Below are 19,790 nucleotides of genomic sequence, written 5' to 3' on the forward strand. Positions count from 1 at the left end.
ATAGACGTATTCCTTGGGGGGGTATATCCGTTTACAGACGGACGATTGCATTTAATATCTTTCATCTCTTTATAAAAAACTTGCAACCAACTAAATGGTTTCCATTTAAACTAAAGGTTGCTGTCTTGACTAACCTGCTTGCCAATTATTTTCCTTTTTAAACAGCTAAATACTAATTAAAAAATATTTATTCTATTTTTAATTTATAAAAAAAAAAAATTATATTCACAATTAAATCATAATTGATTTTATACAATTATGAAATATAAACAATCTATTGATGATTCAATTTAATGTTAATTTGATATTTTTTTTTTACCTGTGCTATATTCTTCCCCCTTTCCCGTTTGTCAAAAAACAAATAAAACAATTTATTTAAACAACTCTTTGGCTTCAACTATTTGACGGCACCAAAGGCACAAGCCGTATTTTAACGTAGCCGTTATCAATATAATCCACATTTAACTGCTCAAAAGAAAGTATTAAATTGGAGTGTGCGAAACGTTGACGAATCTGGAAGATGAAATTTTTTTCATTAACCGAAAACATTACTGGAATAAACCATATCAACTAACCAAATGCTCGTTGTCGCCGGTGTTATGGCAGTTTAATGTCAACGGTTCAGGGCGCTTCCTCAACACATCCTCCATGGGACGCCTGCTAAAGTCAAAGAATTCAGAATATAGCTGCATGCCCGATATATTTAATATTCTCAGCGAGCTGCAATTGGCGACTGTTTGCCAGAGCTCAGTCTCTGTGCGCCAAAATTGAAAATTGATCAGATTCAATTGCTCCAATAATGGCAGTGCAGAGACCAGAGATTGCAGTTGAGCCACTTTAAAGCCATCATCTTCGATTAGCGTTAACTGTCGCAAGTTCTTGACCTGTTGGAGTGTTGCCAGCGCACAATCCCAGATGATATCGTGAAAGATAAGCTCATGTATGTCCAGGCCACGGTGCTGTATAATTTGACCAAGAACTTCATTACTTTTATCTCCAGGATGGAAGCAAAGCGTTCGAAGCTTGGGCAAACAAAGTATGCTCTCAGTGGAAATATTATTTATAAAATCACAATCAATTGTTAGCTGTTCCAGTTTCTGAAATTTGCACATCGATACACTTTCATCAATTGGCCAACTTTCGCTTAAGTCCAGTTGCCGCAACTGCGTCCATTTGGCAATTATTCTGCCCTTAAACGGCCCAAACGGCTTGACAGAGTTTAATTCTGGAAAAAGCACTACTAAGAGCTCCAATGCTCTCTCAGCGTTGGTCAATTCATCATACTCATCCAGCGTATAAGCCAGCACTCGCGTTCTCGGAAACCTGTGCCCCACCCAAAGTTTCAACTGCCTCAGCGTTATATATTGCAGGTCCAGCTGCTGAACGCTTGGACTAATGGCGGACAGGAATGCCTCTAAGTGTTTTGGATGCTCCTCAAACTCGTCGAGTGTGTGTTTCTTTAGCACATAGCTCAATTTGTGTTGCCAGGCATAGCTCACATTACTGTTCAATCGGGGCGCGATGTCTTCAGTTGCCTCCCACAGCGCCAGTTGGTCCCTAAGCTCCAAATAGTTTACAATGAGCAGTTGGCAATCATCGTTAAGGTTCTCTATCATCTTGGCAGGCTCATAAGTACCACTTAAATTCAACAAGTATGTATAAATTTGATTTCAGATCTGTTTTTTTGATGTTTGCTTTAGTTTACCAACTGGCTAACCGATCTCGCCCGATAACGATTACGATAACGATAGCTTCCAATTTGATTTGCTTGTGAAATTCAACAGCCGGCATGCATTTTGCCGACAGTGTTGCCCCCAAAGCTATTTATTAGCTAAGTCAAGTATTTTTGAGAGATATTAGGAAATTGGCTGAAAATAAATTTCCATTTTGAATCTTATCGTTTCGAGTCCCGTTCATTAAAAAATAGTAAGGTTTTCTACTTTAGTCCTTCACTTTCTATTATTATCACTGATTAAGCGCAGATCTAAAATATTTTGGCAATGTTAACTTTTGCAACTAAGCACATTACCACTTCATGATATTTTGAAAACATGGCGCTAAAAGCATTGGGACCACGGCCTTTTATTTTGTTATTAAATTGCAAGTTCTATATAAGTATTTTAAAGTTTTGTTTGGCTTCCAATAGCTATTTATAGCTATATCTAACTTTTTTCGCCACTGAACTTCTGGCAAGTTCTGCTTATCAGCGAAATTGTGGGCTGCTGTGCAGCCCTGGTTCATAGCGATACTAAGCATCGATATACACGAAACGCGATAGCTTATTATTGTTATTGTTCGTGTTCGTCTTCTCTTATCAGTTCGTTTTGTTTCGTGCTTTAGTTAGTAAAATTAATTAAATTTCGCACTTTATGTTGCACTTACACACACCACGACCATCAGCCCCACCAGCCTTATAAAACCCAAATGCCGCCAACGGAGACATTACGCGCTGGCAGCGGCAGCGGCGAACGAAGCGGCGGCGGCTCTGAACAGACGTACATCATAAGACAAAGCAACAAATGCTACGAGCATCGCGATTCACAGGCTACGGCCATGTCGGTGGACTACTCGGGCCAATGGGTGCTGCTGGCAGGTCGTGGATATTTAGCATTGCAGCGCTTGGGTCAAGATGATGGAACGCTGCGTCGTCACGAGCGCCAGTCCAAGTACGAGGTGTCCGTGGCAGAGTTTGCCATATGCCCCAGTCGTCGCGAGTACTGTGCTATTGCGGTGAGTGTAGATTCTTTGAAATGTTTAATTCTCATGCATAATGTCTTCCGCATGCATTCCAGACTAGTCAAAACATTGACATTGTGCGTTGGGGTCCCGCCGAACCGCACTATGAGAATTCCCTGCGTGGCCATACGCGCACCGTTACCGACATTGACTGGCACAGCAAGAATCCCAATTTGCTGGTTAGCTGCTCGATTGACACCTTTTCGCACATCTGGGATCTGCGCGATCCGCGCAAGCCGGCATTATCCTTAAATGCTGTCTGCATGTGTAACTGCCATTCTGTCCAACACTTTTTGCTTTTTCGACTTAAACTTTGCTTTGTTCGCTTGCAGCGGGTGCCACTCAGGTTGGATTTAATCGCGTCTCGGGCAATTTGCTGGCCGCCGCCCATGACGGTGATCTGCGCATTTGGGACATACGCAAGGGCAGCTGCCCAACGCACTATATTACCGCGCATCTGAATCGCGTGCATGGCATCAATTGGAGTCACAGGCGCGAGACGTGCTTGGCCACAGCCAGTCAGGATGGCACCGTCAAGTACTTTGATGTGTGCAATCCCAGGCGTGCTGAGAAGATCATAACCACGCTATCGCCCGTGTGGCGTGCGCGGTATACGGTATGCCTGCCAACACCTTACGAGAAATCGCCTTTGCATATATTTCTTTTCTGTTTTAGCCCATTGGCAACGGCCTGGTCAGCATTGTGGTGCCGCATTTGGGCCGCGGTGAGAACAGCTTACTGCTTTGGAGTAATAGCAAGCAAACGGATCCCATATGCTCGTTTGTGGGTCACACCGATGTTATTCTAGACTTCGCTTGGCGCCCCAACCACGAGAACTTTACAGAAATTGTGAGCCAATTGGCCATACGATAGCTCCCAGGCAAAATTAACATTTTGCATTCAATTTGCAGGAATTGGTCACCTGGTCGCGGGATCGGACGCTGCGCGTATGGAAAATCGATGATACCATGCTTAAGCTATGCGAGCCCTCGCCCGATGAGGATGAGGAGGGCGATTCGCCACGCTACGAGACCGAGTTGAACGAACTGCGCGCCTTAACGCCGCCAGAGTTTATGCATACACTGCAGCCGCGCCCGATGATAGCTGCCTCGCTGCCCATAGCTGCTACGCTCGAGCCCGGCACAATCAACCTGCCAATGGCACGCTCGCCTAGCTTTGGCGGTGCCTATGCCCGGCGTGAGGAGGCGCATATTGCACGCTCGCTGACAGATCAGCCGACCTGTTCGCTGCAGCACGAGTTCTCGCTGCTGAATACCAATATGCCGCATGTGGACGTGGACATGCTGTGTGCCATTAAGCGCTACGCATGCTTTAAGATCTGTGCGGCTGATCATACGATCATATTGCAGGTGACCTTTCCCACCTCCTATCCTAGCCCGAATGTGCCGCCCGATTTTCAATTTTGCCAGGGCACCACCCTCTCCAGCGATGTGAGCAGCGTGCTGCTCAAGGTGCTGCGCACCAATGCGTTGCAGCGTGTCAAGAAATCGCGCAGCTGCCTGGAGCAATGCCTGCGCGCCCTGGTGGCAGCCATGAAGAAGCGTGTCACGGCCGTTGCTGGTGCCGGCGCGGATCGCAGTCAGCTGCTGCTGCAATCGCCCAGACTGGAAGGTGCGTTGTCCAGTGCACTGCACGATGCCTGCATACCCTTTCCACGCACATCGGGCGTACATTTCAATGCCATTGGTATGCTGACCACCTTTGCCCAGGTGATGAGCACAAAGCGTTTAACACTGCGCCAGCATCAGGCCATCACGCCGCGCACTTTGAGCGCCATCAATGGCAGTGGCTTGCTGGGGAATGTGATGGCAACCAAAACACAGCGGGATCCGAATGCTTCGTTCTATCTGCAGGAACGCATGATTGCCTGCAAGCGTTTGCAGGGCAAACAACGGGTAATGCGCCAAATCAATGGCACCACGCCCGTTGTCCATGTGTACGATGCCAGCCAGTTGCTGCACATTAATCGGGAGATGGCACGCGAATTTACGCTGGATAAACGCGACATAGCCGAAACGTGTCGACGCAATGCTGAAATATGTCGCAACCATGGTCGTTCGGATTTGCTGCCCATTTGGCTGCTGGCGGAGCTGATAGCGACGCCGCATGTGCCGCACGAGTCGATGAGCTCTGAGCTGCTCTTCTATATGGATCCATTTAAGAAATCTCTGCTGGAGTCGCTTATCATGCACTATGCCAGCGCTGGTGATATTCAAATAGCCGTCCTGCTCGCCTGCCTCTTCGACAAGTGTCCGGCTGCGCTGATGGACGTCATGGATGTGACCAGCTGTCCTCGGCTGCCCGCCCAGCTTCATAGCCAATTGTCGCCGTATCATACGGTGCTCCCGCTGGACTTCAAATCATCGTCACAGGCGCGGGCGACCAGCAGCAATTTGCAGCAGCTGAAGCAACTGCGCAGCAACTCCTGGTCCGATTCTCTGGATTGCCTAGACTTTAAGCTCATTCAGACGGACGCGTATGCCTGTTCACTGATCAGGCGCGCCAAGATGCCGCTCTTCGATCAGTTCAAGCGCGCCTATGCGGATATCTTGTTTGGCTGGCAGCTGCTGTCGAAGCGTGCCCTAATCCTCAAGCATACGCTGCACACGCCGCCGCCAGCTCAGGGCGTTGAGTTCGTCACGGAATGCAGCGGCTGTGCCAAGCCGAAGCGTACGCCCAAATGTGAACCCTGCAAGCGGCCAGTTTTGTTTTGCATCCTCTGCTGCCTGCCGGTACGCGGTGCGGCCAATGCGTGCATCTCCTGCGGCCATGGCGGTCACATGCAGCACATGATGCAGTGGTTCGAGGTACGTCAAATATATTAATTCCACAACTAGTTCAGTAAAATTAATGTCATGCTTTTTCCTATTTTGCCGCACAGCGACACAATGTTTGTGCCACGGGCTGTGGCTGCAGCTGCTTGCAGCGCACCTCGGAGCTGCTGGCCCTGATTAGCTGATCCATTGCCGGCGCTGTTGGTGCTCCCATACAGAGTAGCTTTAGCTTTGCTAGCACTTGACGCTGTGGAAATCAATATACCTACACATAGATATTTTTATTGTTTTTTTGTAGTCTCCAAGACAACATTTTGTAACCATTTCATATATGATGATGATAAATATAATGGTTATATACTCTTGCTAGCTTGCGGCTTCTAATTTACTGCAGCTCTTTGGGAGGTACCAACATGAATTATTTGTTAAGTGTATAAAAAGAACTATGTGGAAACAGGTCGTATATGTTATAAACTTGCGCTTTCGCACATATGTATGTCTGTTCAATATGTAAGCGTTATTCCTGTTTGGATAAAGTAGTTTTGTATATATGCAAACATATATGAACATATACACATACACACATTCATGCATACATACGCACATACAAACATGCATGCATATGTACATACGTACAACATACATACATACATACATCCATACACACACACATACATACATATATGCAGTACGTACATACATACATACGAACGTACATACATATACATATATATATATATATATGTACACACGTACAAACATACATATATATATATATATGTACACACGTACAAACATACATATACATATATATATATGTACATACATACATACGTACATACAGATGCATACATACATCTACATACATACATACATCTACATACATACATACATCTACAAACATACATACATCTACATACATACATACATCTTCATACATACATCTCTACTTACCCGCTCTACCACCATCCAATTGCTCCTCCACCGGCCGTTGGAGCCAACGTTTGCTGTCTTGTTGATTTTCAGCAAGGCCTACTTAAATTTTTGAGAATCGAGGAGGAGAGCATTTAAAAATACGTTTAATTTAAAGTCGGTGCGCAGACTTACTGTGTTAAGTTAAAGAAAACATTCATGTATTCGTACGTACACACACATACATATATACACACATATATACATATGCACTCGCACATACATGCAAATATACTCCTCAATTAGCGATATTTTAGGCTATTGCCCAACTTAAAATATTTTTACCTATTTTATATTAACTAAAATAAAATATTAATAATTGATATATTGACGAAATTCAGCCTTAGGAAATTCATTAATTTCAATAATAAGTTCACTAGACAAAATCAACGATCAACGATTCAACGATTTTTTTTAATTCATGTAACTTCTGATTAGGTTAGATCTATAAAATTATTTAAACAACTGGACATAGCATGTTTAAACATAGGAAACCTGAAGAGTCCGAATGTAATAATTATTTATTAGTTTTTCAAATACATATATTAATTTTTATTCTTATTCATTTTTAATTTTTTTTTCGATTTTAGGCTTAGCTTAATATTTACGCATTTACTTGTAGTTCTGTAATTTTTTTTTGTTAAGCAATTATCAAAATTGTTTGTCCCTCATTAGAAAGTCCGTTTGTGTTATTTTGAAAATATGTAGTATTTAAAAAAAAAGGTAATTCTATAGCTCTGCTTTAACGTGTATTTTACTGTTCGATAAGCGTCATGATAAATGGAAAAAACTTTATAGATAAAGCGCGCAGAAGGAACAGAAAGAAAAATACTCAATATTTTTTTAAAATTATATATATATATATGTATAAAAGAGGTTAACTTATTGCAATTGATGATCACGCTAGATAAGCACGTTCCTCACTTTTTTCCTAATTTTCTGTTGTTGGAAAACACAATATCGTGACGAAAACATGAGTTAAGATCTAAATATAAAATTAAAAAATAAAACAGAGAAACGCACACAAACAAATAGTAACGAAAAACTGTATGAAAAATTGTGGCTAAAACTTTCAGCTTACGTTGTCAAATTGGACAGTTAGGATATATTGAAAGGGAAAGGTATAAGAGTTTAAATTGAAGCTAGAGCTAGAAACGGTTCTATCGGGTTGACCTGCTTAACTACAAACGTGTCCGTATGTCTGTGTGGGTGTCTGTGCATGGAGTTTGGGTTTGTGTTCGAGTTGTTGTCAGTGCCAGCCACTGGCAATTGCAGCAATATCGCAATATCATTTAAATTGATCACGGTACGTGGCGCTGCACATGGCAATCAGTAGGCGAACATTGCTGCATTGCGGACTTTTGGGACAATTCTTGATGAACAGCTGGCAATTGCGATACAGCTCGGAGAGCACTTTCGGTGCATGCTCGCGCGTTATGGGATCCGACATATTAATAGCCAGCAGGGCCTCATTGAGGTAGCTAAAAATTGCATGGAAATTACATTAATTGAACATTGATTACTTGCATCTGTTATTCCTTACCTCTGTTTAAGCTCATTGTGATTGCTCATGTCCGCTGATATTTGCTGGATGAGTGAGAGCAGCACCTTTTGCTCCAGCCGGCAACCGTCGGGCGCAAAGACCTGCATGCGATCCGTATGCCGCAATGTGAACTCTACCAGATTCAAATCATTGGCAAGCAGTGCTTGATGGAAGGCTTTATTGATTTGACCCGCCAGCAGTAGTTGTTTAATGCTCTCACGCAGATCATAGGTGGGCGCCGGTGTGGCTGCCTGTGAGCGCAACGCCATGTTCTGGTTATCCATATGCTTGCGCAGCTCGGTGCGTATGGTCTCCTGCACCTGGCGGGCAAGCAATATCTCCAGGCTCTTCACCTCGCGCTGTGTCTCCAGCATGGCGTCGGTTAGTTCGGTGCGGTGCTTAAGTAAATTTGTCTCTACCAGCTGCTTTAATAGGCCCAGCTTGTTGCTCAGCTCCTCGCCATTGTGCGGCTGTGGCATGTGCTGTAGATACGCATTAAACTCCACCATGACTATGAGCAAACATAAAATTAATATGTAGATAACATTTCGTTAAGGCCATTCTCATTTCTCACTTACAATCTTTGATGCCCACGCTGAACGCCTCGTGCAGCTGCTTGAACATATTTTGCGAGGACTTCTCGTAGGCTGGTATCAGAGTGCTGCTCATGGACTCGATGAAGGCCGTCTGCAGGCTTGTCTGAACGCCAATCAGCACAGATTTACCAAAGGCATCCAGGAATTGCTGGCAATACAAATAGTTGTTGTGATAGCAGAGAATAAGATTGAATTTTATAATGGCATACCTTGCTTTTGCACACCTGTGCAATGTTCTCCTTGATTGTCTTGTCAAATACATTTAATTTTTGCACTATTTCCAGCTGCATTTGATTCTGCAACTGATCCATTTTGGCATTCACTCGTGGCAACAGCTGACGCTGCAGCTCCATGTTCAGCACATTGCCAATAATGTCCGTAAAATGATTCATAACATACTGATTGAGCACTTGCAGCACCGAATCTCGCAGTTCACGATTTTGAGTCTCACTAACATATAGAAAAGGAGCGAAAAAAATATAGAGCTAGAGTATAGGATGGTTATATTCATGATAAAGGGTAGACGGTATTCTAAAATTAAATATATATCTTCGGCTTTCTCTAATCACTATATCAGATAGCTGTTCTAGGAACTATCAAAACAGACCGTTTGTATGCAACACCGACCACCATATCTTATAACTCTAATAGCAACAATCGGCTAAGTTCTTTTACAAAAAAGAGATCCTTCGTTTTGCACAAAATTTAAAACAAATTTCATATATGATCCTTATACATATAAAATGTATACAAGAAATGCTCGATATGGGACTGATATATCAAATAATGTGCTTAACTCTTTGAAATGACGAAGCTTTTCATTGCTGTTATAGAATCTACCCATTAAAAATAGAAATAGGGACAATTTATCACCATCGAAGTCCATATCAAACCCGTTTGGCTGTACGTCCACACAGAAGCTACGAACAGGGTATCTCCCACTTTTGGCTAGAGCACTTATATTTTACTTATTTCTTTGCTTACCGCGCGTGCAGAAACTCGGTTAGTTTCTTTTTGTGCTCGTTCTCGTAACGCTTCAGGTATTGTTCCATTAGCTTGGACAGTTGCATTTCAATTTTGTAGGCCAGCTCATGCATGCTTTTCGGCTGCAAGGGTGTCGCACCACTGCTTGGCTGCAGCTGCTGCTGATGTTGTTGAATCTTGCTAACTTCGTGCTCCAGTTTATGAAGCTGCAGCGATTGCGCCTTGACCAGATCTGGAAAGTTAAATAATAAACGTTGAATTCTGTACATTTTATAGCTACATTAATTTCTTCACCCACCCAAAAGTTGATCCAGTTTTGCATTAAGCTCCGCATTGCCAGTGGAATTTTCAATGACTGCATTGTGGCTGCAGCTGCTGATGTTGTTGTTGCTGCTGCTGTTTAATGTTGTTGTCGTGTTGTTGCTGCTGCTGCTGTTGCCCAGCGTGGGCGGCACATTGCCATTGTTCTTGTGCTGCACCGCTTGCGACATGATTTGTGCAGCATTTTGGAGTTCAGCGGATTTTTTGTTCGGCAACATCGAATCCTGTGACGGCCAGTTGGTCGTTGCAGCTGCCGTTTCATCGACGGTTGGTGAATTGGCCGACTCTTCGTCGGTTCTAAAAAGCGAAAATAGCGAAATAGAATTAAAATAAATAGATCCAAATATTATTAAGTTGTTCTCACTTTTTTTCCGTTTTGCATATCATAAAGTAGGGGTTTTCTTCGTCAGATTCTAGATTCTCCAATTCCGGTTCGTAGTCATCTGCATCCTCTTGGGTGGCCATAATCTCTTGCACTTCACGACTTGGACTGGAACCGCCACTGGCTAAATTCTCACCCGCATTGCGTTCCGGATTGCGATCAATGGATATGAACTTTTTGCGCGCATCCATTTTGTCTTTTAGCTTCTGCTGCTCCCGATCCTCAATGAGCGTATTGTTCATCAGCTTCAAGAGATTCGCATTGGCCGACTCCGTGCCCTTGGCAGTAACTGTGGCCAGCATGCGAAGCGTGTTCAGAACCTGAGAATTGATCGCGGACGGATCTGTGTTAGCAGTAGTTGCACCCGCAGAGCTGCTGATGGCATCGGTGCCAGTTGTATTGCTGCTAATGCTGGTGGTGGTCAAAATCATGGTGGTGGCACCGCTGGCGCTAAACGCATCCGGTGTCATTAGATTCAGCTGCGGATAGCCGCTGCCATACTGGGGAGAAGCGGAACGTGATTTATTTGTGCCCGCCGTGGATGTGTCTTGCAGGATGGCCGAAGGTGCAGCCGCAGCAGCAACTGCAACAGCCACCACCGAGGCGGACGTTGAGCCAACCGAGTTGCGTTTGGACTTGCCAAAGAGCGTATCCAGTGGCACAGCGCTGGAGCCGCTGCTGCTGTTGTGCGGTGAACTGGGCTCCGCCTTAATCTCATTGACGTGCAGCAGTCGCGATGGTGTCGCACCATCCGGTGTCAGGGAGCGCTTGATGCTGGCACTGCTTTTGTTGCTGCTATTCAAACTTCGCACTGGCTTTTCGGCCACACATGGCTGATAGATAATCTGGCACTCCTGCAAACTCTTGGCCTGCACAACAAACATATGCACCACTAGGGCATCGGTTGTGGCACTGCTATCATCATCGTAATCATCAGGCTCCTCAAACGGATAGTAGCTCTCGTTGGTGCACTTCATCCGACGCATACTGGCATTCACTATGGAAAAAGATAGTATGCCCGAGCTCAGCTTGAACTCGGCTATGTTTTGAATGCGTACGGCAGCATCGTTATTGCCAGCACCGCTGTCAGCGTCATCAGCATCACTGCCATTATCCGAATCCTCACTGTCGCTGGCCTGATCGTTGCAGCTGCTTGTGACGACGCCACAGCTGCTAATCTGCATCACATATACGGCTAAGGCATCCAGGCTGGATATAACCAAATAGTTGGCGCTACGATCAATGCCAGCTATGAACATGCCCGGATGCACAGTGGGCGGAACTGAGGCCATAATGTTAATGGTCTGCAGACACTCCCACAGTGAGCAATTCCACAGCTTTATCTCAGTATTATGATCGCTGGTTGTAATCACATACTGCCAGTAGGCACTGTAATGAGAACAGTGAGTATTCAATTCGTCAACTCTTTTATTTAAATGACCACTTACTCTTCCACAGGCTTGTTAATGTTATCCAGGAAGAACAACGAGGCCACCGGTTTGCCATCGTGCGGCTTCCACTCGTGCAGGCAGCGATGATTGCGCACATCAAACAAATAAATTTGATAGAACCGCACCAAGCCATCAGTACAAGCGGCCGCAACGGTGGTGCCATCGGGCGATAGAGCAGCGCAGGTTATTAAGGAATCCTCCTCAATCTTCAAATAGCCAGTCTCCAGAGACGCCGGCTTAATCTGTCCGCGCTGCAAATGCAACAAAAACAAATGAACAAAGTATTGTATTTGAATGGGTAAGCTTAAGGAATTTGTTTTCACTTACGCCATGCTCGGATATAATCATCCTGACATGAAAACATTGAAACTGTTTGCTGCGCGACCAAATCAAAAGCTGGTTTTCATCATCCTCTTCGTGGCCAGTGACAGCACCGACGCCTCCGCCAACGCCACCGCCACTGGTATTGTTATTGCTGCTGCTGCCGCTGCTAGTTATGTAAGGACACCAGGAAACCATGTCATATTCTGGCACATAGTTTGCGATTGGATCATCCACTTTAAGCACAAGTTTGCATATTAAATTGCCATCGATTAAATCGATTTTATACACAAACAGCGAGCACATATCTATGACCGCCAAGATGCGGTCCCGTTCGCTATGGGAAAATTGTAGATCCAGAACCTCACCGTTCATGCCCTTGATGAGGGCGCGCTGGCTGGTGCTGGTGTTGCACACACGGACCATGCCCTCCATGCCGGTGGCTTTGTTGTTGACTGTGCAAGGGCATAATTAAAATGGATACAGCAATATAAAGGATTCAATTTGGTTACCATTAATGGCATATGCCAAATGCTTGCCATCGCGATGCACGGCCACCAAATGACCGGGATAATAGTATTTGTGCTCCCATTTATAATCGACGACATTCTTTAGCTTGACCTTGGAGGAGCCACGTGCATGGGAGCCGCCACAGCCATAAACTTTCGTATGATTCGTTTTGATGTTATAGCAGCATTGCTTGTCAAATGGCTTGAAGTTACTGTGGGAGGGAGAATAATGAAATGCGGGATAATGGATAAATGGGAACACTGCAGCACAGGCTGTGCACATACATTATTTCGATTTTTTTCACATCCGTTTGATTGCCGTTGGCAGCAACGATGATGCTGGCTGCTGTTGCCTGCTGATCCTTTTCGTTGCTGCTGCTCATATTGAGGCGGGTTCCAATTAGAATTGTTGTTGGTGTTGTCTGCAAATTACTGTTGCTTGTTAATGCCGTTAAATGAGCGTTGCCTGTTGTTGTTGTTGCTGTTGTTTTGCTCGCGTGCTTTGTTGCGTTGCTTTTGCCTTTGCCACACCTTGATGATGATTGCAATGACAGCGGCGGCTTACGAAAGATTGGCAAATGTGCGAGCGCAAAGAGCGCGATTAACATTGACGCATTTACTTACTAGGAAAAGAGACTATCTATTGTTTACTTTTTGTTCTACAATAACATTTTCAAGATTCACCATTGTACAAACGTAAACGTAAACTAACCTGCACTCTAGCAGCAGTTCCAGTTTCCAGTGCTCTCTAATTTTGCTGCTTTTAGACGTTGTTACACTTGGCCTTGGAAGTGCAAATGATGTTGACATATATTAAGCACGCACGCAGCAATTGTTTAATGCTGTTTACACCATTTAAACAACAAATTTCAACAAACTCACACGTAAAAATTGTAAAGCAAATTTTGCGAAAATTTGCTCCAATGCCGCAAAGCGTTAGTGATGTGTAGCGGCGTATGCAGCACAATCGATAACAGCGTGCGTCTACTATCGCATAGCTTTCGTGCTCGATAGACAGGGTTGCATTTAGTTTGGCGGGAATAACAGAGAATTAAAATTGTGAAAGCCTTAAAATATTTCTTTAGAGCATATTATTTATTGCCTTTTTTTTTTAGCATTTGTAACATCAACTAATACATTCATTTTTATTTATGTAGATGTATATCCCTCAAAACAATACGCATTTATTACGCTGCAACGTAACAATATTTTTACATAGTGCTTAATATCACTTTTGTTTGTCTTACTTTTTCAAACACTGCAATCAGTTTGTAGTTGTATATCTTTGAAAATGTTTAACAATTTGAAGATTTATTTTGTTTGATGACAAGAGCAATCATATACAATCATTATATATTTAATAGTTTAAGTATGCAAAAGAAAATGCGGACGCATATTCACATGATGATATACTCGTATGTACGTTTGCTGATTTTTCATCTTATAAATTCGAAGTTAGCATACTTATGGTCCGGTAAATTAAATAATTGTTATTTTTTTGTTTCTTTTTTTCAATTTTTTGTTTTTCATTTGTCTTATAACTTTTTACAAATGCCTAAAGAAATTTGATAAATTTACATAATATCAATTTGTGTATACATAGAAAATAGTTTTGAAAAAGAACTAAACCTAAGCTAAGCTTTCAAGGAAATGAAATTGGTTTGCGTGTGTTTTATCATATTTTTCTTTTTTTTTTCATAATAAATTTTAACTTTTTTAATACTTAAACATTTAAGCCTGGCTTACGAAAGTTACAACTTTTTGCACAACATTATAATTTTGTTTTTCATTGCCGGAATGAATGAGAAGGTCGAGGATTTGTTTTTCCCGGTGGAGCCAGGTTTCGAGTGGTTTCAAAATTAATAGTTAATAAATAATGATTTATTGCCTTTGGGCATACTAAATGTAATATAGCAAAGATTGAAAAATAATGTGTGTGTGTGTGTTTTTTTTTTCATCAGCCAAACAAATGCTTAATGAGTTTTGCAGTTTTCAAATACGATTGACGCCACTTTGTGGCCGCATATCATCTAGGGAGCAGTGATTTGTTTTGTTTTTCATTTCTTTTGCTTGTTTATAAAGCGAACGTTTCTCATTTTACATTTAGACATTTACTTTTAACAATTAGTTCCATTAGCTCTGTGTGCGCTAAAGAGAAGTATACATAAATTGATCTGCATAAATATGTATCTATAGAGGCGGCATTATTGTTATTGTTATTGTTGCTTGCATGACAAATTTACTTTTCATTCATTTTTAAAATTGAGATTTAACTAGCCTACAATTAAATTAGCGAAACAAAAAATTAAGCAGCGTGCTGAACGATTTTTGCCTGCTCTTCTAAATAGATGTGTGTTTGGGCGTGTGTGTGTGTGTGTGTGTGTGTGTATATATGTATATGCGTTGCATGCAACAAACAGAAACAACAAAAACGCTGCTTAAACATTTGTATAGGCACCGGCTGAGCCGGAGGAGCCGCCAGTCACATTGGCCGTCATCGGCGCTGATATTGAGGAGCCAGTGCGTGCGGGTGCTGCACCGCCGCCAGACTCGCCACCAGCTGCACCGGCTGCCGCAAAACTTTCCAGCTTGAGACGCATCTCCTCCTTGCGCGTCTGCACACTCAGCAGCTCGTCGCTGAGATCATTGCACAGATGCAGCAGCGAATTGTTTTGCTCACGCAGCCGCTGCAGCAGCTCCGTGGTGCTAGTTTGATTCTGCTTGAAGGAGACATGACGCAACGAATCGCTGATAGCGGTCACACGCTTCTCAAAGTTATCGGCGCTGGGCAGCTGGGCGGCAGCCGTGGATGACGACGATCCGGGTGCAGCCAGTGCTGGGGCCGGCGTCTGCGGCTTGCGGTATACCTCAAAAGCAGAGATTCGCTGTTGCGTCTGCAGCGTGATGCGCGTGGGCGGCACAAAAGCGGGCGGCGGTGGTGCCGGCGGCAGTGAATGCTGTTGCTGCTCGGCTGCGGCACCAGCAGCAACGGATGTGGCATTGGCGCTATTGCTGCTGCTGCTGCTGTTGTTGCTGGCGTCCAGCTGCAAATGGAGAAGGCATTAGTTTCGACCATGAACTAAGCGCAAGCGCAAGTTTTATTCAAAAGCTACTCAATTTTGGATGCATAACACTAGTAAAGCTACGGCCAATTGTGGATGCATTTGATGAATCAAGATTTTATTCTTATTACACTTACAACATTCGCGTCGTCGGCAAAGTGCGTGAAATCGGCAAAACCCGCTGAGGTTTGCATATCGAAGCTGGCTTGCGCGGTTATCTTAATTAAAGTTGGGTTTATATTACAGTTTGTTTACAAAATAAGCAAAAAGAAATTAATAATAAAAGGGACACATAAGGTAAACACTTTGCACAAAGAAATACGAATATTATATAAATAAATATTCGGTGCACCGAAATCTGTTTATACTATGGCTGAGTAAAATGATACATAATACAATGTTTACTCGCTAAACGAAACGCCTCGGCTCCAAATATTATATTTCAAAATACTTTAATCATAAAATATAAAATCTTTATTTAAATGTAATAATTTTTTTCTAAACATGATTTCTACAGACTTTAGGGAATTTTCTATTAAATAATTTTTTTGAAAATAATGCTGTTAATATTTTCTACTTCTGAAAGCTTAAATTTTCGAGTGACCACTGTATTCAGAGCTTCTGTTAAATTGCTTCTGAGAAAATGATACTTTTAAATAACTTGTTTTAAAATTATCTTTCAATTATCGCTCTGAAGAAAAAAACAACCTCTGCGCTAAAATACAAATGATTGAAATGCCAGTTGAGCCAGCAATGCCTACAAACTAGGAAGCTGTGAAATGATCCTAAAGGAACAGCATAATGATCTTTTACTAACATTGTATGTTAATTACATCATGCAACAGCTGTCGAATAGCTGTTAGGAATGCATGTCTGTTAAATTAACACTTGCCTGCTATTTTAGTACAAATTTGTTTGAACATTAACATAGCTGATATTCCTATCATTTTCAGGTGATGTTAAATATCTGTTAGTAAAGGGAACACGGCTACAAACACAACATTTAAACAGTTTCCTTAAAACATTTGCATATACACACATACTGGACATAATTTGAAGCTGGGCAACAGACAAACAACATGTATAGCTAGATTAAATACACATATACTGGACTTACCTCGGGCTGTTGGGCACCGGCTGTGCCAATTTTAAACTTATTCAAATCTAAGCTGCTGCTGCGCGCATGTCGATGGGGTCGTGGCGGCGGCAAGGGCGGTGGCTCCTTTTTGGCAGAAGCTGTGCTCGATGCATAACCAATTGGCAATGGCGCCGCCTGTTCCGGCGGCTCATTGACACCAATGGAGCCAATGCTTGGCTCACGTTGCGGCGGCGGCGGCAAGGCACCAATATTCTTTGCTGGCAGCTTTTTGGCCTGGGGACGTTGTATGGCGCGTAGATCGCTGCTTTGCATCGAGATGGAGTCGCGATCGCGATGTGTTCCACTTTGATTGTTTTGTGTTGTAGTCGTTGTTGTTGTTGTCGTTGCCATGGCCTTGGGACTCTCCTCGCGCAGCACAACAACGCCGTCCGAATCGTTTGTGGACTGTTGACTTGATTGATCACCAGCTGCGGCGATGGCTGTGCCTACGAAAAAATACAAAAAGTAAATAAGCTGACCAAGGGGACTAGGGCATTTACTCACCTATTGGCGTCACACGCAACGGCACGGGATGCAATATTTGCGGATTTGAGACCACATCCTGGGCAGTGCGTTTCATATCGAACAGCGCTGGTTTGAGGCCGGGACTAGAAACGGCAGGAACAGCAGCTGCAGCTGTGCCGGCTGCACCAACTGCGGCAGCTCCAGTTGCTGTCGATGTCGTTGTGGGAGATTCGCTAAATTTGGTCCATTGACTGGCATCGTTAGTTGCTCCAGCAGCAGCGTTAGCTACCGCTGTTGTTGTTGCTGTCGCTCCTGTTGGCTTTTCCACATTTGGCGAATTGGAAATGCTGCGATTCTTAAGCACAGGCGATGTCGTTGTTGTGGTCACTTCACGTCGAGAGCTGCTGTTGCTGGCTTGCGACGAGGTCGAGATGCTGCTCAGATTCATAATGTTCTTGTCATTGGGCAAGGGACGTGGCTTCGCTTGCGAGCTACTTATGATTGTATTGTCGGTGTGTTCATCTTCGTCGTCATCATTCAAATGCAGGAGATCAGCCTCAGGCGGCTCTTGAGGTATGTGCGCCGTTGATGATGACGACAACGATGTCGTTGACTTAGCCAGCACATTGGGATGCAGACAATTAGGAAGGCTGCTAGGCAATGGTATATTATTGCGGCGCAACACAACCAGATGCATGGCAGCTGTGAATTCGGATAGACTAAGCGCACCGTCGCGTGTCACGTCGCACAGCTGCCAGATATGGCGTAGCTCCTCGACAGGAATGCGGCTTTTCTCAAAGAAGATACTGCAAAAGAATGCATGGTATGAACAGACATTCTACTAGATAGACAGTCACAACTTACCGCGCAGCCTGGCCGGAGAGCAGTCCGTGCGGATCACGCTGCACAGCTCTGAACTGCTTGTTGTAATATTCGCGCTGCTCGGGCGTGATTTGATAGAGCGTAATCAGTTCGCTTTCGTTGTCATCATCGTCACTGCTGTGACGATCCGAGGACTCCTCCTCGGTGCCAAGCAGCTGGCGATGCTCATCACCGAGCAAGCCCTGCCACAACGTATCCTGTGCCCAGGGACGCTCCGCCACGCTGTTGGTGGGCGTGGGGCTATCACTGTTAGTGCTCCACGCCTCTGGTGAGCCACTAGTGCCAACGCCACGTCGACGCTACGATTAAATAAATAACACTTTCATATATCTAAGTCTATTTACATAAGTGTGATAAGATATATACGCACTGTTTCGCGGCTGCTGTTGCTGACGACAACATCAGCGCCGGCCAGCTCATCAAAATCGCCGCCACCGCTGGATTCGTTTTGCTCGACTTCGGAATCGGTGCTAGGCACATCCGAGGTGTCCTGTAACTGTTCCAGCTGCTGTTGTTGTTGTTGTTGCTGCTGCTGTTGCTGGGAATTGCGACGCAGCGAGTTACGACGATCGGTGGGCGGTGGCGGCGGCAATGCACCCAGCCCATTTTCACAGGTACTCGCTGGCGCTGTAGCAGCTTCTTTCCAGCCAAAATGCGGCAATGGCAATGGCACCGTGGCGGCAATCAGCTCCTGGCGCAAAGGCACCGCTGCCTGGTGGGCGGCAATTAGCTTGAGGCACGAATAGAACTGAGCGCGCGAGATATGCAAAGCGGTTGCGGGTATTCCAGCCAATGATGTGATCTGTCAAGCAATAATTAAAAATTAATTAAGAATGCACGATGCTGTCAATTGGGGCATTTGTGGACCTACCTCAATCACCGTCTCGTTGGCAATGTCCGCTGAGCGAAAAAGTTCGGTTGCTTTCAGCATGGGCACCTTGCCGGTGTTCTCCACGTCGCAGCATTGAAACAGTTCACCATAGAAACGTGTCTCGGGCTCCGTAAGTGTTACCTCTTCCATAGCCGTCAACTTGTTGCTGCCTCCACACCCAGCTGTCGTCGTATTACTTTTGGTATAAGCTAGCCACGCCCGTTGACTGACTGCCAGTCAGGCTGCAATTGCGATTGCGACAAATCTGTTTGTTTATTTCCACGCTTAACTAAACAAACTGCTAGCTCAGCTGTGCCCCCCGCCTGCCACACGCGCTTCGGCTCGTTTATCGTCGCGTCAACGTTGCTGCCGCAGCGTAGGTGGAAAAACGGGCCTAATGAGACACAAATGCAGCAGCAGGTTTGGCAACGTTTTGCAAGCTTTAGACAGCCACCACAGCCAGCAAATTGAGTGCACACATTAATGCATGACGCGGCACAGGCAGCGCAGTTCTTAAATTTCCAATTGGTCTAACTTCAACTGGACAATTTGTCAATCAATAGAAATTTTTACACGAATTTTTCGCAAACTGTTGTGCACTGTGGTGGCATTATCATCGATAGGATCTAGAGATAGCGATGGTCGATAAGTGTGTACCCGTGACTAATCAACGGTAACGATTAATTTCGGTTTACACGAATAAAAACCCTGTTCAGCAAACCTGCGCTGATTTGGTAACGTTTAACTAACTTCTTAATAAAA

At 44.2% G+C, this 19,790-nt stretch overlaps 4 protein-coding genes across 7 annotated transcripts; 1 reads left to right on the forward strand and 3 right to left on the reverse strand.

Annotated features, from left to right (window-relative positions):
• Window positions 1–291: 291 nt before the first annotated feature.
• On the reverse strand, window positions 292–1,733 carry LOC135435466 (uncharacterized). The gene is made up of 2 exons (XM_064692531.1): window positions 576–1,733; window positions 292–513 (listed from the first exon to the last, which is right to left on the reverse strand). Exons 1-2 carry the CDS (start codon window positions 1,614–1,616, stop codon window positions 394–396), a joined length of 1,161 nt encoding a protein of 386 aa, XP_064548601.1. The 5' UTR covers window positions 1,617–1,733; the 3' UTR covers window positions 292–393.
• Window positions 1,734–2,282: 549 nt separating this feature from the next.
• Window positions 2,283–5,915, forward strand: Wdr59 (WD repeat domain 59). Its single transcript, XM_064692526.1, has 6 exons — window positions 2,283–2,730; window positions 2,793–3,003; window positions 3,069–3,352; window positions 3,412–3,585; window positions 3,648–5,564; window positions 5,639–5,915. The coding sequence occupies exons 1-6, from the start codon at window positions 2,425–2,427 to the stop codon at window positions 5,714–5,716; spliced, it is 2,970 nt and encodes a 989-aa protein (XP_064548596.1). The 5' UTR covers window positions 2,283–2,424; the 3' UTR covers window positions 5,717–5,915.
• A 1,503-nt stretch (window positions 5,916–7,418) lies between these two features.
• Window positions 7,419–13,557, reverse strand: Ge-1 (Enhancer of mRNA-decapping protein 4 homolog Ge-1). 3 transcript variants are annotated; one of them, XM_064692534.1, is made up of 12 exons: window positions 13,323–13,557; window positions 12,896–13,032; window positions 12,614–12,822; window positions 12,108–12,556; window positions 11,778–12,031; window positions 10,312–11,718; window positions 9,925–10,244; window positions 9,627–9,858; window positions 8,852–9,092; window positions 8,625–8,790; window positions 8,047–8,557; window positions 7,419–7,984 (listed from the first exon to the last, which is right to left on the reverse strand). In XM_064692534.1, exons 2-12 carry the CDS (start codon window positions 12,991–12,993, stop codon window positions 7,792–7,794), a joined length of 4,080 nt encoding a protein of 1,359 aa, XP_064548604.1. In that variant the 5' UTR covers window positions 12,994–13,032; window positions 13,323–13,557; the 3' UTR covers window positions 7,419–7,791. The 3 variants fall into 3 exon arrangements, with proteins under 3 accessions (XP_064548604.1, XP_064548602.1, XP_064548603.1); XM_064692532.1 differs by having other exon boundaries at window positions 12,896–13,233; XM_064692533.1 differs by having other exon boundaries at window positions 12,896–13,246.
• A 343-nt stretch (window positions 13,558–13,900) lies between these two features.
• Reps (RALBP1 associated Eps domain containing) lies at window positions 13,901–19,647 on the reverse strand. 2 transcript variants are annotated; one of them, XM_064692536.1, is made up of 7 exons: window positions 19,029–19,647; window positions 18,528–18,959; window positions 18,140–18,456; window positions 17,315–18,081; window positions 16,790–17,256; window positions 15,810–15,890; window positions 13,901–15,654 (listed from the first exon to the last, which is right to left on the reverse strand). In XM_064692536.1, exons 1-7 carry the CDS (start codon window positions 19,176–19,178, stop codon window positions 15,049–15,051), a joined length of 2,820 nt encoding a protein of 939 aa, XP_064548606.1. In that variant the 5' UTR covers window positions 19,179–19,647; the 3' UTR covers window positions 13,901–15,048. The 2 variants fall into 2 exon arrangements, with proteins under 2 accessions (XP_064548606.1, XP_064548607.1); XM_064692537.1 differs by lacking the exon at window positions 15,810–15,890.
• Between the last annotated feature and the right edge of the window lie 143 nt (window positions 19,648–19,790).

This window comes from Drosophila montana, unplaced genomic scaffold, assembly GCF_035044405.1.
Source record: "Drosophila montana isolate Dmon_TW-CO22-7 unplaced genomic scaffold, ASM3504440v1 contig_3619_1, whole genome shotgun sequence".
NCBI lineage: Eukaryota > Metazoa > Arthropoda > Insecta > Diptera > Drosophilidae > Drosophila > Drosophila montana.

Excerpts from the sequence above, each read along its gene's own strand:
- Wdr59 (XM_064692526.1), top strand. The coding sequence starts at position 2,425 with ATGCCGCCAACGGAGACATTACGCGCTGGCAGCGGCAGCGGCGAACGA. Across the intron at positions 3,353-3,411 it reads TGTGGCGTGCGCGGTATACG|CCCATTGGCAACGGCCTGGT; the intron begins GTATGCCTGCCA and ends TTTCTGTTTTAG. Across the intron at positions 5,565-5,638 it reads ACATGATGCAGTGGTTCGAG|CGACACAATGTTTGTGCCAC; the intron begins GTACGTCAAATA and ends TTTGCCGCACAG.
- Reps (XM_064692536.1), bottom strand. The coding sequence starts at position 19,178 with ATGGAAGAGGTAACACTTACGGAGCCCGAGACACGTTTCTATGGTGAA. Across the intron at positions 18,457-18,527 it reads GCAACAGCAGCCGCGAAACA|CGTCGACGTGGCGTTGGCAC; the intron begins GTGCGTATATAT and ends ATTTAATCGTAG. Across the intron at positions 15,891-16,789 it reads CCGGTGCCCAACAGCCCGAG|ATAACCGCGCAAGCCAGCTT; the intron begins GTAAGTCCAGTA and ends ACTTTAATTAAG.
- LOC135435466 (XM_064692531.1), bottom strand. The coding sequence starts at position 1,616 with ATGATAGAGAACCTTAACGATGATTGCCAACTGCTCATTGTAAACTAT. Across the intron at positions 514-575 it reads CCGGCGACAACGAGCATTTG|ATTCGTCAACGTTTCGCACA; the intron begins GTTAGTTGATAT and ends TTCATCTTCCAG.
- Ge-1 (XM_064692532.1), bottom strand. The coding sequence starts at position 13,218 with ATGTTAATCGCGCTCTTTGCGCTCGCACATTTGCCAATCTTTCGTAAG. Across the intron at positions 11,719-11,777 it reads ATTAACAAGCCTGTGGAAGA|TGCCTACTGGCAGTATGTGA; the intron begins GTAAGTGGTCAT and ends TTCTCATTACAG. Across the intron at positions 9,859-9,924 it reads AAAACTGGATCAACTTTTGG|ATCTGGTCAAGGCGCAATCG; the intron begins GTGGGTGAAGAA and ends TTAACTTTCCAG.